This window comes from Gossypium arboreum, chromosome 11 (genome assembly GCF_025698485.1).
Source record: "Gossypium arboreum isolate Shixiya-1 chromosome 11, ASM2569848v2, whole genome shotgun sequence".
NCBI lineage: Eukaryota > Viridiplantae > Streptophyta > Magnoliopsida > Malvales > Malvaceae > Gossypium > Gossypium arboreum.
Window position 1 is genome coordinate 44,625,432 of NC_069080.1, and position 14,835 is coordinate 44,640,266.

General features: G+C 30.9%; 1 protein-coding gene across 1 annotated transcript; it reads left to right on the plus strand.

Annotated features, from left to right (window-relative positions):
* The first annotated feature begins 2,152 nt into the window (after positions 1-2,152).
* On the plus strand, positions 2,153-4,006 carry LOC108472126 (transcription factor bHLH19-like). The gene is made up of 5 exons (XM_053020808.1): positions 2,153-2,199; positions 2,327-2,381; positions 2,475-3,071; positions 3,161-3,532; positions 3,639-4,006. Coding segments are annotated over exons 1-5 (1,101 nt in total). The 5' UTR covers positions 2,153-2,197; the 3' UTR covers positions 3,714-4,006.
* Positions 4,007-14,835: the final 10,829 nt, after the last annotated feature.

The following is a 14,835-nucleotide window of genomic DNA, read 5'->3' on the forward strand; positions in this document are numbered from 1 at the left end:
ATGTTTTTAACCTTTCTATTATTGCACCATTACAACTACTACACGTCTTGAATTTTAGGTCCTTCCGTTCCAATTTGAACTGCTACGCTGTAATGTTGAAGCAAACTGTGATTACTCATTGGACCCCTAAGTTAAAAAAAACTGGTTTCTCCTTAAATGAAATGAAATTATTACAATCCAATCCAACATGAGAATTTAAGTCGAAATTGTTCACATGATACCCAGGTTTTGCTTTCTTTAGGTCTGCTTTCAAATATTGGAATTCACGTCTACGTACAAAATTGTGATTAATAGAAAACATGCTAACCTATGGGCTCATGCCTCGTTGAAAAGGAAAGCCAATCGACCAAACTGTCAGTTCCATAATGTCGTGTTTTGAACAACGGAAATCCATTTACATCCATTTTTAGATATAAAATGTGTTTCCCACATGTGGAATTCTGGATATTAATGTCAATCAGTATCAAAGTTGCCTCTCACTCTTTTAACTAGTACGTACTATTCAATATAAGACTTCAATTACAAGGAAATAAAACAACACAATTTCTGTATGAAATACAAGGGTAAAGTCGATTATAGATCAAAGGGTGGAGTATTAGGGTTGAGCAAGAAAAATAAAAATAAAAAGTTTAATATTAATCTGAATGGAGATGTTTGGATAATTTATAAAAACGTAAGTTTAAAATTTTTAGTTATTTAAAACCCAACTAAATTCTGGTTTTTTAATTTATTGATATAAAAATAATTTTTTTAAAAGGCTTTAAAATAATATTCAAATGACATAAAATAAACCTCATTTTGTCAAAATCCAAAACTAGAAATTAATATAAAAATTAAGAACTGAACCAAATTATGATATACAATTCGAAAAATTCGAAAAGCTTGACTGAACCAAACTGTTATCACCTCTATAGAATACATTTTGTGATTAGCTATTTACCTCTTCAAAAATGAAGAAATTAATCACAATTACTGTCATCGGTGGAATCCTAATTTAAAAAAAACTTAAAATAAGTCAAATTTAGAAAATATTAGAATAACAAATTCCTTTTTTTTTCAAAATACGAGATGTAACAAAAGGTCTACATTTCCCATTATTTAGTTTGGGTTTTAAATCATAATTATAATAATAAAAAAGTTAATTGTACCAAACATCCTTAAATTTTAAAATACTCTAATTACATCCTTAAATTATCAATGTTATGTCAATAAGGTCTTTTGTTTAAAATCATTAATTTAATTGTTAAATGAGACATCGATTTTATGTGACATAATTTAAAATGAAAATTATAAAGAAGAATGAATATTGTAAAATCTTAATTTTGATGTTTTTGGAGCTTTTACAAAACTATCATTCATTTATTTTTTTTTAAAAGTTATACAGCAACATTTTACTTTTTTATGAAATAAATTATGTTACATAATATTTTACTTGTCATTTAATAGTTAACTTAACGGTTTTAATAATGGAAGAACCTTATTGATATAATATCGATAATTTGTAGATATACTTAGAATATTTTAAAATTTCAAGACTAATTTAAAATGAGGATTATAAGTTGAGGATGTATAGGGTAATTAATTCTAATATATAACATAAATTTTAATCTCGAAATAGGAAAAGCTAGTCTTTTTTAAATAAAAAGAAAATCATAAACAACAATAATAAAAAGACATAACATATAGTACAAACTATAAATTAATCGTTATAAGCTAATACATAAATACGGTGTCTACAAAATAATATAAAAAAATAAAAGAATGTTTTATATTTTGTACTTTCAAAATTAATAATTAAAATTAAAACTTTAAACTTCAAAATTTTAGATATAATTCGACTTTGATGTACAACACCGTCCTCAAAACATTAAACCAGGCAAAAGGAGACCTTTGTGATACATAAATTTTATGCGACAAATCGAATATGTAAAGGAAAAGAACAAGGAAGGAGAAAAAGTCCAGTCAGACTCCGGAAAACAGAGCCTCCAAATGAACAGTGAAAACTGGAAAAAAATGGTGGGATGGGGGGCATTAAACAATATTTTCACACCAGCCAGAACACCATATAGTCCTAGGAAGCGCGTACGAAGGTACGGTGCGCTTAGTGCGCGTGTGAGAGTGTATATATAGATGTACACTTGTTGATTCTCCTATCACAGAATAATTTCCATCCAAAATCACATCTGCAAACACTCCTATGTAAGCTTTCCAACTCTACAACTAAAATGAGATTCTTTGAGCTCTTCAGTCTCCTTTGATGGAGCTGATGGGGTTATTATTTCTTTAATTAAAAGCAACTTACTAATTGTTTGATTTGTTTTTGCAGGTTTCAGGGCGGCCTCAACATGGAAATTGCTTCAGCCAAATGGTTATCTGAACTGGTAAAGACTGTTCCCCCAACCATCTAAAAACACATAAGAAGGGATAAGCATTTCTCATATAATCAGCTTTTTGATGGGTTTGAATATTTACAGGAAATGGAGGATCCCACGTTTTTCCCACAATATCCAACGATGAACCCTATTGACTTTTCGTTTGATGATTTCAATTTCGAATCTTTTTCTCCCGAGAGCTACACATCCTACACAAACATCGACCACTCCCATGGTTTGCATATTGAAGCTTCTCATAACGTCGGTGGCGACGACTTTAGAAGGCCAATGAAACAACTCAAGACCACCAGCAGCACTTGGAAGTCTTCTTGCATCACTGATAACATCCCACCTAAGGCTGCTTCTTCCTCTTCTTCCCATATAATCTCTTTTGACAACTCGAATTCGTCACCGCCGGATATATCTCAGCAATATTGTGGTCTAGACCGTGATTTGAAACGGAAAAATGAGGTGGGTTCTGATGGAAATTACAAGGGAACTTTTCCATCTTTGATTTCTCAAGTTGCCTACGAGGACCAATATTGTTCACCTAAATTTGAGCAGGTTTCAAAGAGGGTTGGTTCATCGACTAGGGCTCCACTCTATGCTCAAGATCATGTAATTGCTGAAAGAAAACGTCGTGAAAAGCTCAGCCAAAGGTTCATCTCTCTTTCAGCACTTATTCCTGGCCTGAAAAAGGTACCATACAAGTTCATAATTCATAAAATACTAATATTTCATGCAATAATTTTGGCTTATGCTGATCTAGTATGCGAATGTGTATGCAGAATGACAAGGCTTCTGTTCTTGGGGACGCTATCAAATACTTGAAGCAACTTCAGGAGCGAGTGGGTACGCTTGAGAACCAAGTGGCTACGAAAACAATGGAATCGGTGATCATTGTAAGGAAAACCCAAATTTATTCAGATGATGAAACATCGTCGTGTGGTGAGAACTTTGAAAGCCAATCTAACAATCCATTCCCCGAGATCGAAGCAAGAGTTTCGGAAAAAGATGTGCTCATTAGAATCCACGGCGAGAAAAACAAAGGGTGCATACCAAATATCATAAACGAAGTCGAAAAGCTTCATCTCTGTGTGCTTAATACTAACGTCTTGCCCTTTGGGCAAGCTACCCTTGACATAACCATTGTTGCTCAGGTAATTTTCCAATCTAACCTTCCCAGAAATTCTAGCCTGGAAAGGAACCTTTCCAATTTGATTAACGCGATTAAAACCCTTGACTAAAGCCTTATTAATATTGCAGATGGAAGCTGATTTTTCAATGACAGTGAAGGATCTTGTGAAAAGTCTGCGACTGGCTTTGCTCAACTTTATGTGATGAAACACTTTCAACAATAAAATTACTAGGAATAATTGTTAATTCTCTATAGAGGTTTTTTTTTTTCTTTTTTTTTTTTATCAGTGATGATTTTCTATATAGTTTGTTAGTGTTCTTTTTTCCCTAGTTATTCCTTGAGAGCGAAACAACAGCCTGTAAACAATTCTCTCAAATAACAGTGACCACCAGCCATTAGATGCAGCTAGGAGGATGAACCAATTTTGCAGCAAATTAAGAAGTGTTTTTGTTTTTTTGCGTGGTCTCGTCTTGTTGGCCACGTTTAATTCCCTCCCCAAGTGCTGCATGTTAGTTCTCTTTAAGTTTAGCTAAGCCTATAGGCAAAAATTGTTTTTGAGAGGTCTTGAGTACGATACATGGCCTCTTATTTTCTTTTCTTTTTTTTCTCCACTTCTCAATTGAATTTGGAGATTTACAGGCAGTTTTTCTTTCTCAGGGTTGGTGAAGTTTTTACTTTCTAGGGACCTTGTAAGATAATGTTCCGTTTCTAATATTCGGTTGTATACGTAAAGTCTCCCTCCTTTGTAACTTCACCTTTTACTTGATGGACTGAATGACCAAAGTTATTGTTTCCTTCTATTTTTATTTATTCTTTATATTTTTACCAGTGTAGACATAATTTATAACCATAGCATTAAATAAACTTCATAGTTACAAATAATATATAATAAAATTATTTTAAGAACATAAAAATTTAATTATTTTACTTCCGTGCCATTCAAGGTTTGCTTCATTTCTTTTCATTTACCAATACTTAATGTGTTGTTTCTGTTCATTTTCTTGACTATTTATTATAACATGTTTTTCTATAAACAGAAAATTCAATTATAACTTATTATTATATAAAAAATAATTTCCATTTAGTTAATTTTTGAACGAAAGAATCATAAAATATTAAATATATAATATGATGCATGAAAGATTTTTAAGCGTGCGGAAATTTACATAGCCACAAAGCTAAAAAATCTTTTAGGGTCGAAATTAAATTTTAATTTTATAATAGTAAAAATATAATTTTATAATTTTAATAGTCAATATTTTTATAATATTTAAGGATTAAATCAAATTTTTATCATTTTTAAGGAAAGTTAACGTACAATTTTACCTTTACTAATTTAAAATTTTAAAATTTTAAAAACCTAAATAAAAAAATTATTTTAAGGGACCGAGGCCTTGCCAACTCCTAGATTTGCCCCAGTACATTCCACTTTCATTAGAGGTTTTGGCTTTAAATATATATATAAGATAAAAAAAACTAATACGTTTAATTTGTTTTTAGACAATTGACTTAGTCATAACCTTATGCATTAAGTTGAAGTAAATTTAATACGTTGAGTTACAATAGATGTAATTACAAGAAAAACTAACATCAAATTATGTTGATATCATACTTATGCCAATTAATAAAATCACGTGGATTTTATTTAACAAAACAAACTATGGTTCCATTTGATTAGAGTGTATAAATTTGTTCCAATCTTAATTCTTGATATCATAAAAGCAACCTTGAATGCTTTGGAATTGATCCGCGACGAAAGTTTGAACAAAAATTTACAATTTAACTCGTAATTGCTTAGATTTACTTTTCGTAATCAAATTAATCGAAAAAATGAAGTCTTATAGTTTATCCAAATATTTCTTGCCAAGGCAGCATTCATCACCTTGTCTAGATTTATTCTGGTCTAGGTTGAATATATTCTTATCATCTATATGAATATATTAATTGTAATTGTAATTGTGATAATACTTATATTTGTAACTTCTTAAATATATATATACACATAACTTCTTAAAATATATATATACATACTTATATACACCCAAAATGTATTCTTATCTAGATCTGCATGGATTTTTATTATCGGTTTGATCATATTATGTAAAGTTGATTCAAATTCTAATTATTTGGATATATATTTATTTTAAAAATCTAAACATCTATATACGTACCCTATATAAATCAAACACTTAGTTGAAGAAATTAGGCAAAAAGCATACAATAAAAATATAAAAGTCCCTTTAAGAAAAAATATACACTTTTATATGTCCAAAACATTGGGAGGGTTTTGTTAATAAAAAGTTTTGGATTTAGAGTGTAGGAATGACATAAGGGCTGATCATAGCAAAACATTTATTACTAATACTATATTTAAAAATGGGTGTTATATCTAATGATATCAATATTTCAAAACCAAGCATCCTGCTGCCATTTTGTCAATAGTGGGCCTATACTCAAAACTTGTCTCCCCTTTTTCTTATGTACTTCTTTTAAACTAATTAAAAGATTCATTCAGATTTCTTGATTGGGACTGTAATTAAAAAATATTTACATAATTCAACTACACAAAGCTAGGTTTTGGCCTTTTTCTTTGCTCTCTTTGCCACCAAATCAGATCTTGTGTATATATGGATGCTATTTTCTTTTTAAACTCAACAATAGATCATAGAAAGATAAATGGGTGAAATTTTGGTGGGCGGCAGTGCACATGTTTTCTATTGGATGCGGAACCTTTGTAACCAATGGGGTTTATTATTGTGCTAAAATTTTTATTAAGATTAATCTTGTTTAGATCAAAGATAATAATTAAAAAAAGCCTCGAATTGGAATAAGTTTACTATCACTTTGTCCGATTATTTGTTGGTAAACTTGTATTATTTTATTTCAGGATAAATATTAAAACCAAGAATTAAATATATCAAATTATGTATATATTAGATCAACATAATTATTTGTATATATAATATATATACATAAAATGACTATATTAATAATTATGTTAACAATTTGAGAAAATTAAATCAAATTAAAATTATATATAAATTTATAGAAAACCAAAATTAATATATAATAATTAGATATATCCCTTTATATAAAATAATACTTGCAAACTTTTTCAAGAAACATGTACGGTTGTACCTTTATTTGCTTTTTTTACCCTATATTTTATCTTATTAGGTTTGGTACAACTTTTTTAATTGTCAATGGAGGTGTTGGCCCCAACTAAAAAATTTTGAAATTCTCTGTACTCAACTTCATTCCCATTTCATCATTTTAGAAAATAACAATACTATATTTTAGAATTAAATTTAAAATAAAAAAGATTGGAGTCTTGAGAGATGAAATAACCCCACCACCAGTCTTGAGGAATGTAAATTTTTTAAAAAGAAAAGGTTACTTATATACGTATTCATTCATCTCCAAAGTCTTTGATTTGATGCATAAAATAAGGTTTAACGGTGTGCCTTATCTTTAAAAGGCATCCAAAATAAATAAAAATGGGAATCAAATGTACTAATAAATTCCTTCTAATTTGATAAAAGACCAATTCAAAAGTCATACAAAAAATGGGAAACGAAAGTACTAATGATATTCCACCATGCTAATTGAGTAAGCACCACAAATTTGACTTAATTCCAAACTTTTGACAATGTAGTAACATCAAAACAATCTTTAATCCATGCAAAAATGATTGTAATAATTATCGAAAATGCGCCGTTTGTTTCGAGAATTAAAAAGATAGCGTTGATTTCAACGTCACAACGTTTTTCATGTCTTTCACAATAATTTTTTTTATTATTATTAGAAAAATCCTATTCAAACCCTTTTTTTCCATACATTTTTAGATCGAAAGTCAATAGAAATAATGATTACAACAATGCTGGCATCGATAATGTTAGTAGGGTTTTAGAAATTGTGAGTTGGAGTGAATTTACGTATTAATTTTGGTGAGTTTTGGTAGGTGAATCTATAAAGTTTTTAGGAGTGTTGAGTTAAAATATAAATTTTGAGAGGTTAAAATATAATTTTATTATGTATTAATTTGTAATAATTTTATATATTTTTTAAAAGATTAAATATAAATTTATTTTTATTTTTAGGTCAAAAGTGTAATTTGTCATATATAATTTCATAATTATAAGTGCCCTAATTTCCATTTCATTCAAAAAAGCACTTAAATTAAAATTTTCAACAACAAAAAATTGGAATTGAATAAGTATGTAGATAGCTACTTATGGCATAATCTTAAAAGATTAAGTTGATTTTATTTTTAAAAATATATTGAAAACAGTTTATCTCTTTAATTTTTTTTAACACAATATTGGGGCGAGGAATAGGGGTAACTGTTGCGTATGAAATGATATGCAATTTGTGCAAGTATACACGTTAAATCAAGTAATAAAATGATAAGTGAGTATCGTTCCCATAAGGATCAGATTGAGGAACAAAAGTGGTCAAGTTATTATAATAAAATGAAATTAATGTTATGGTAAAGCTATGGTAAGTATGCAGTGGCAATTAAAGAAATAGTGATGTACGCAATATGTGGAATTAATGAATACTTGGAAATGCTATGGAAAAATGAGAGTAGAAATACAATGGCAATTACGAAAATGATTATATGAATAATATGCAATTGAACAAATAAATAACTAAGGATTCGATGGAAAAGATACTACGGCAAAAGATAAGGGATATACAATGTTGATATGGAAGGTTGGAATTACTAAGAATCTACCTTACTGTCAGAACTACCTCGACAAAATCGTAATCAATCTACTACTCAGAAGAGTTTTAAAGTCGTCTGCTTCTTTCGAGAGCAAAAACCTCAAGTTACCTTGCCCGTGTCTATAGGCCTTTAATACAGTACCCTACATTGTTTCCTTCTTTATGAACGTTGCTATGTGTCTAAAGTCTACTACAAGTATCTGTCGAGTACTTGCTCATATCATTTAATTTCAGTCCAACTAATCCAACCTTTTCAAAATTAAATTAGTTTATGGGCATGCAAAACAATCGTCTATGTCTAGGGATTGCACGTATGCAATTTAAAAATAAAAATAATTGAATGAAACAGTAAATTAATTCAGATCTATGCTTCAACCATTAAAGAAAATAAAGGTTTCATCATGTAATCCCAACCTTATGAGATTTAACTCATGGGTTGGCAAATAAAATTCAAAACCAAAATATCATTAAACATCATTTTCATCATTCAATTCATGGAGGAACAAAGTAAGAAATAACAGAAGAACGAAAAGAAGACAACTTTCACGTGCACACTCTAGCAGCACAATGTCCTGCAATGGCTAAGAGGGACTGCCTTTGTCTTTCTCTTTCCGTCTTTACTCAACCGCTACCTTCTAGTTTCGCCTATGGATCTCCACACTTGTTCGTCCCTCTTTGGGTTTCCTCCTTTTGCTTTTTATAAGCTTTTTCCCTAAGGTAAATCCAACAACCCATGATTATATTTTCCTCTTTTTAAATTCTTTTTTCAACAAGCCAAGATCATCTGCTTTTTAAATTCTTTTTTTATAGGATAAAAACCAACATCCTAGGATTATTTTCTCCTCTTTTTTAGGCAGTTTTTTCTGGTACAAGTATAGTTGGGTTGAAACTAGTATGCGTTGAGTGTTGACTCAGCTTCCTAGAATTACCACAGCATTCATGCTAACAAAATGTCCAACCTTTTACCCCGAAGAACCTTCACTCCTTTATTTCTCATTCCTCAACCTGCACCTGCCAAACCATGAAACACAACCCTTCTATATGCAATTAAAAGTAACAAATAATAATATTTAAGCACCGTCCAAGCTTCTTATGCAATGTTTTAAAAATGCTAAAATAATATCTTAAAATGCAGTTAAGTTCACTTAAGCACAGTCAATTGACCCAATCTAAAGGCATGAATTATAACTCTTTTCAAGAGTTATTACACCCCCAAACCTGAGTTATTGCTTGTCTTCAAGCAAGATATGTTTAAATGCATGAACGTGAGAATTGTCATAGCAACATAATCACCTTTGCATTATGAGACCCTTAAGAGAGTATTTTGTCCTTCAGTTCTCAACAGTCTTCCATGTCTAAAAATTTGATCAAGTTTCAAAAGCTTATTTAGCAAAGGCAGTGTAGAAAATATTGCCCCAAAAAAAGAAAAATCGTAAGTATTCATGCAATTTTCACTATAGCAAGTATCTCCTAATTTATTTAGTTTATCTTTTTATTAACTTAATTTTCCTTCTTTTTCTTTCATCTAGCCTTATACATACTCAAATACATACATATCCATTTATTATGCATATTTATTTATTTATTTATTTACTAGGGGATTTAGCTCGTCACATTTATTATGTTGAATACTCAACCATGTCGAATACTCAATAATGTCACAATTTGAATACTCACTCATGCAGCTAACGCTTTTGACTAAAAAGATGGATGGAGCAAACAACTACCTCCTTAGCTACTCAGCTCATTACTACAGTAGAATGCCCCTAATTTTCTTTATTACACACTCTTACTCAAACCTATCTTTCTAGTCAACAGCACGATGGAACAAACAAAGTGGTGCTGACTTACTCGACAATTCTAAGCATTGGAGTATTGATGGCATTTTTTTTAAAGAATTTTCTTAGACATTGCCACTTTATTCATTATTGAGTATTGTCATGTTACCAAATATAGCTTCAAGAGTCTCTAAGTTTATCAAAAGAAACTTATTATTGATCAATTATAATCGGAATTAAGACATCCTAATTTTAGGGATCAATTTACAAACAAACTATCCTAAGCTAAAATCACCTAATCTACTGTCACAACTTTCTAAGTTTATTGAAGAATTAAGCTCCCCATCGAACATCATAGACAAAAACACACTCATCACAATCTAAACATTTCCTGGCAATCATGCGTGCCATGGTAAAATGAACGACAAATGAACAAGAAGTTAAAACATGCTCAACTAACTATTTAATGCAATACTAAATGCTCAACACACTCCCAAACCTAAGGTATGCATTGTCTTCAATGCATGTACAAATATGAATCATGAATGCAAGAATATATATATAATGAGATGTAATAAAGAGAGAAAAACTTCCCGAGCTCGAACTGAATGGTGGTACTTTAATTGCAGCGAATGGTCTTTTATGCACTCATCTTATAACACATCGGCCTTTTAAGTAGATTGAGTGGTACATCCTCCTCTTCATTATCAAATCTGGTGAGTTCATCAATAATCTGATCGATCTCACAATCCTGTTCAGTCATTGATTCAGTAGAAGGAGGTGGAATAGCCATAGTGCTGTCCACTAGTGGTGCAATTGAGGGATTTGCTTCTTCTTCGTCCTCACGGTCAGTTTCAATGCTGACAGACTCTATTTTCTCTGGTTCTTTCTCTGGTAGTTTGGGTGCATTCTCTTCATCGATAAGATTCATCTCAACGGGCTCTGCGTCACCGACTCATTCTCCTCCTGTAATTTATTAAATAAAGGAAATAAAATTACTAAAAGAAATTTAAATAGACAAAATGAAATAAATATAAAAATAAATTTCTAGATGTTGAAGTTAAACATCTCGAAGATCAATAGACTGTTTGTCTTGCTCTACATGAGCACCCCAATAGTACTTTAAGCGTTGCCCATTAACTTTAAATATGTCCCATGTTTTCATGTCTTTGACATCAACAGATTTATGCGGATATACATGAGCTACCAAGAATTTTTCAACAAAATTGAAAGGTTTATTTTGCTCCAACAAAGTGCACAAGGGTCTCCGCTCAAATGAATCTTCATCACTATCAGAATTGCTATGGCAAAAACTTATGAACTCTTCCTCCACTGTTGTTTCCATCAAGTCAATGACATGGCATTCTTAATTCTCATCAGCACAATTCAAAGCATCAAAAACATTAAAAGTAACATGTTGATCATTTACCCTCATGATCAGTTCACCTTTATATACGTCAATTAGAGTTCTGCCTATAACAAGAAAAGGTCTTTTAAGAATAATTGGCTCATTTTGATTAGCTTCAAATTCTAAAAGAAGGAAATCCGTATGAAAGATAAATTTATCTACCCTTACCAGTATATCTTCAATTTTACCTTCTAGATAGGCATAGGATCGATCGGCCAGTTACAATGTAATCGTAGTAGGTCTTGCTTTCCCAATTACTAGCTTTCTGAAAATAGACATGGGAATAAGATTTATACTCGCTCCTAAATCACATAGCAACTTACCAACATAATGATTTCCAATTGAACAAAGGATAGTGAACCTCCTTGGATCTTTTAACTTTGAAGGCAATTTATTTGTCAACATAGAGCAATAGTCTCAAATTCTCCCAATCTATGCTTTTTTAACAATATATGTTTCATAAATTTCACATAATTAGGCCTTGCTCCAAGCTTCTACTAACAGTATGTTGATGTGGAGTTGCTTCAAAACATTTAAAAACCTTTTAAACTTTATATCCTACTTAGATTGTGAAATCGCTAGGAAAAGGTAAAAGTGGTCGTCCTTCAGGTTGCTGATATTATTTTGTTATGGCATTTTTGTTGGCAACATGATTTGATTTTGTCGCAACATTTCTTTATATACCCTTTTCAGGTGTTGTCTATCATTCAGTAGGCTCTGAGATCCTTTCCTAATCGCGGATGGATTTGTCTCTTTCTACTGTGGCATCTTGAACAACTTTGTCCAACTGAGTCCCACTTCTAAAGGTAATGGCCATTTATTGCTTCTTTGTAACGCGTAGGTTTGTGCAAGTGTACACAATTATTATTAAGTAATAAGCAAGTATCAAGATATCATCTCCACAGGGATTGTATTTGTGCTAAGTCACTTAATTTGTAAAATTATATTAACAATTTGGTAAATAAAAACAAAATATAGTTGAGAAGTGAAGATTAAAATATATTAAACTAAATGCAATAATCCCTAATGCAAATTATCCTAAGTATGCAAACTATATGAATGAGATAGATTTTAGCAAAATTAAACACAGTTTGCAACAATTATAACATAAATAAACTAGGACAATTACTTTAATTAAACTCAACTTATTATCAACATGCTTAATAACATTCAGAAAAACATTCCATGGCAACTCAATCTTTCATGAGTTTGGAAACCAAATTAGGTCCTTTTGGAATCGTTTACTTAGTAAATACGCATTTTACTGATCCTTATATACTAAGGGTTTTTTAGTATTCGTGTGAGGTAATAGGAACGCGTTAGGTTTGAAACAATTTAATCTCACAAATCTAAAAACTATGCAGATAATAGAGATTGGTTAGAGTTGTTATGCAACCTGCAATTTAATCGGGGTTAGGATCTAAATTGAGCATGCACATTTCAATTATGTGTCCACTAGTCGTCGTCTGCCTAAGATTGTTCAGCTAATTTAGGTGCATTTCAATCACGTATGAACGAAATACAGACTTGACTTTAATTAAAAACATGATCAATTGAGGCACAAATATCATAAGCATAAATCAAATAAATATTATTTAATCAAAATAGTCATCCTAGCTTAAATAAAATTAAGCTAACATTGTTGTAAACAAGAACAAAGAACACATAACAAACATTTTCAGATTAAATTAAAGAAAGGAAAGATTAAACCCAAATCAAAGTGGCTGTCACCCAAGACTCTGACTAACTAGGCTCCTTCGCTTCTTTGCTTTGCTCCTTTGCTAATGGCTCTCCAAGGTGGCCGGCCAAAGGCTCTTTAAGAGGTTTAATAGCTAAAATCTCTATGAAGAGATGATTCTAGGCGTGGGGAATGGAAAAGGCTAAAAGAATTTAGAGAAAAGACAGAATGATGAATAATGAGGGATGATGGATGATGATTAATGAGGGAATGAAGGGGTCATATTTATAGGTGAAGGGAGGAGGATAATTTGCTAAAAATAGGAAGTTTCATCTCTTCAAGCATCTTCAATGGGTGGCCGGCCATGAATTGAGGAAATTGAGCTGATTTTTGCTCAATTTAAGTGCCACAACAACTCAGAACTAAGACTCGGTCAATTGTAAATCTTCGGGTAAATCTCTAATTTCTTCAACAATGTAAGAACCTTGAGTAATTAAACCAAAGAATGGTTTAAATTGGCAGCCATGTGTAGCCGAAAATTGGGTTGACTTGGTTTCCAATTTGGACGATTTTGTAATCCAACAAAGCTATCAGACCTGTCCAAAATAAATCAATAAATTAGAGGACCAAATAATAAAATTTATCCAATTTAATTAATCAATTAAAACCTAAATTATTAATAAAATATTTTAAAATGAATTATTAAATATAATTTTATATTTTATTATTTAATTTAATCATGCATGGCCCACTTTATGTCTTAAAATGTAATATGTTCAAATTAATATAAAATAAGCCATTTATTGCATGAAAACTATATAGTAAAGCATAAAATCACATTTTAATAATTTCTATGTCCTAATTTCGTATTTTCATATATTTCATTAATTTATTAAACAATTACTTAGATTTAACAATGAATTTAAGTAAAAAGGTGATAAATTACATAGGAAAATCCTATATATTTTTCAGTTTACATTCTTCCCTTAGGTTCTCAAAATTTTAGTATCACTTGGCAATGCTCCTTGTGGCCTTGAATTTAAAGCGTTCGCTATTTGCCCCACTTGATTTTAAATAACTCGAAGAGGTGCAGCTTGACTCTGAATCACAACATCATTCTTTGTCATATACTCCTTCAACAAAGATTCAATAGAATTAGAAGATGATACTTGATATTGCTGAACATTTTGCCTCAGCATAGGATCATTATAACCATTCGGTGCATTGTGGATATTTTGTCTTGCAACACTGTGTGAACTCCCTGCACCTTGATTATTCCAACTAAAATTCAGATGTTGCTTCCACCCCAATTGTAAGTATTGGAATAAGGGTTATTATTTTGGTTAAAATTACCCATGTAGTATACTGGTGTCGGGTTTGATAGGTATTCATCAAATACATGATCTTCACCACAATAAATGAATGATAGCTCGGTTGATTTCATCTCATGGATAGCAATTGAATTTTTTGTTGTTTTAATCCTATTAGCTAGAAAGGATACATGAGTTGTCAACGAAGTGATTGCATCAAGCTCTATGGTACCAGCACCTCTCTTACCCGTCCCAACTCTCGTGGTTGGATATTGATAATCGTTGTTGGAAATCTTTTCGAAAATCTCATATGCTTTATTATAAGTTGTATCCAACAAAGAACCATTAGCAGATGCATCAACTACAATCCTTGTATGCTCATTCATTCCATTATAAAGTATCTCCATTTGAGTCCAGTGCTGG

Bases quoted from the DNA above. Each gene is read 5' to 3' on its own strand.
- LOC108472126 (XM_053020808.1), top strand. The intron at 2,382-2,474 runs GTAAAGACTGTT...GAATATTTACAG, and splicing joins CCAAATGGTTATCTGAACTG to GAAATGGAGGATCCCACGTT. The intron at 3,533-3,638 runs GTAATTTTCCAA...TTAATATTGCAG, and splicing joins ACATAACCATTGTTGCTCAG to ATGGAAGCTGATTTTTCAAT.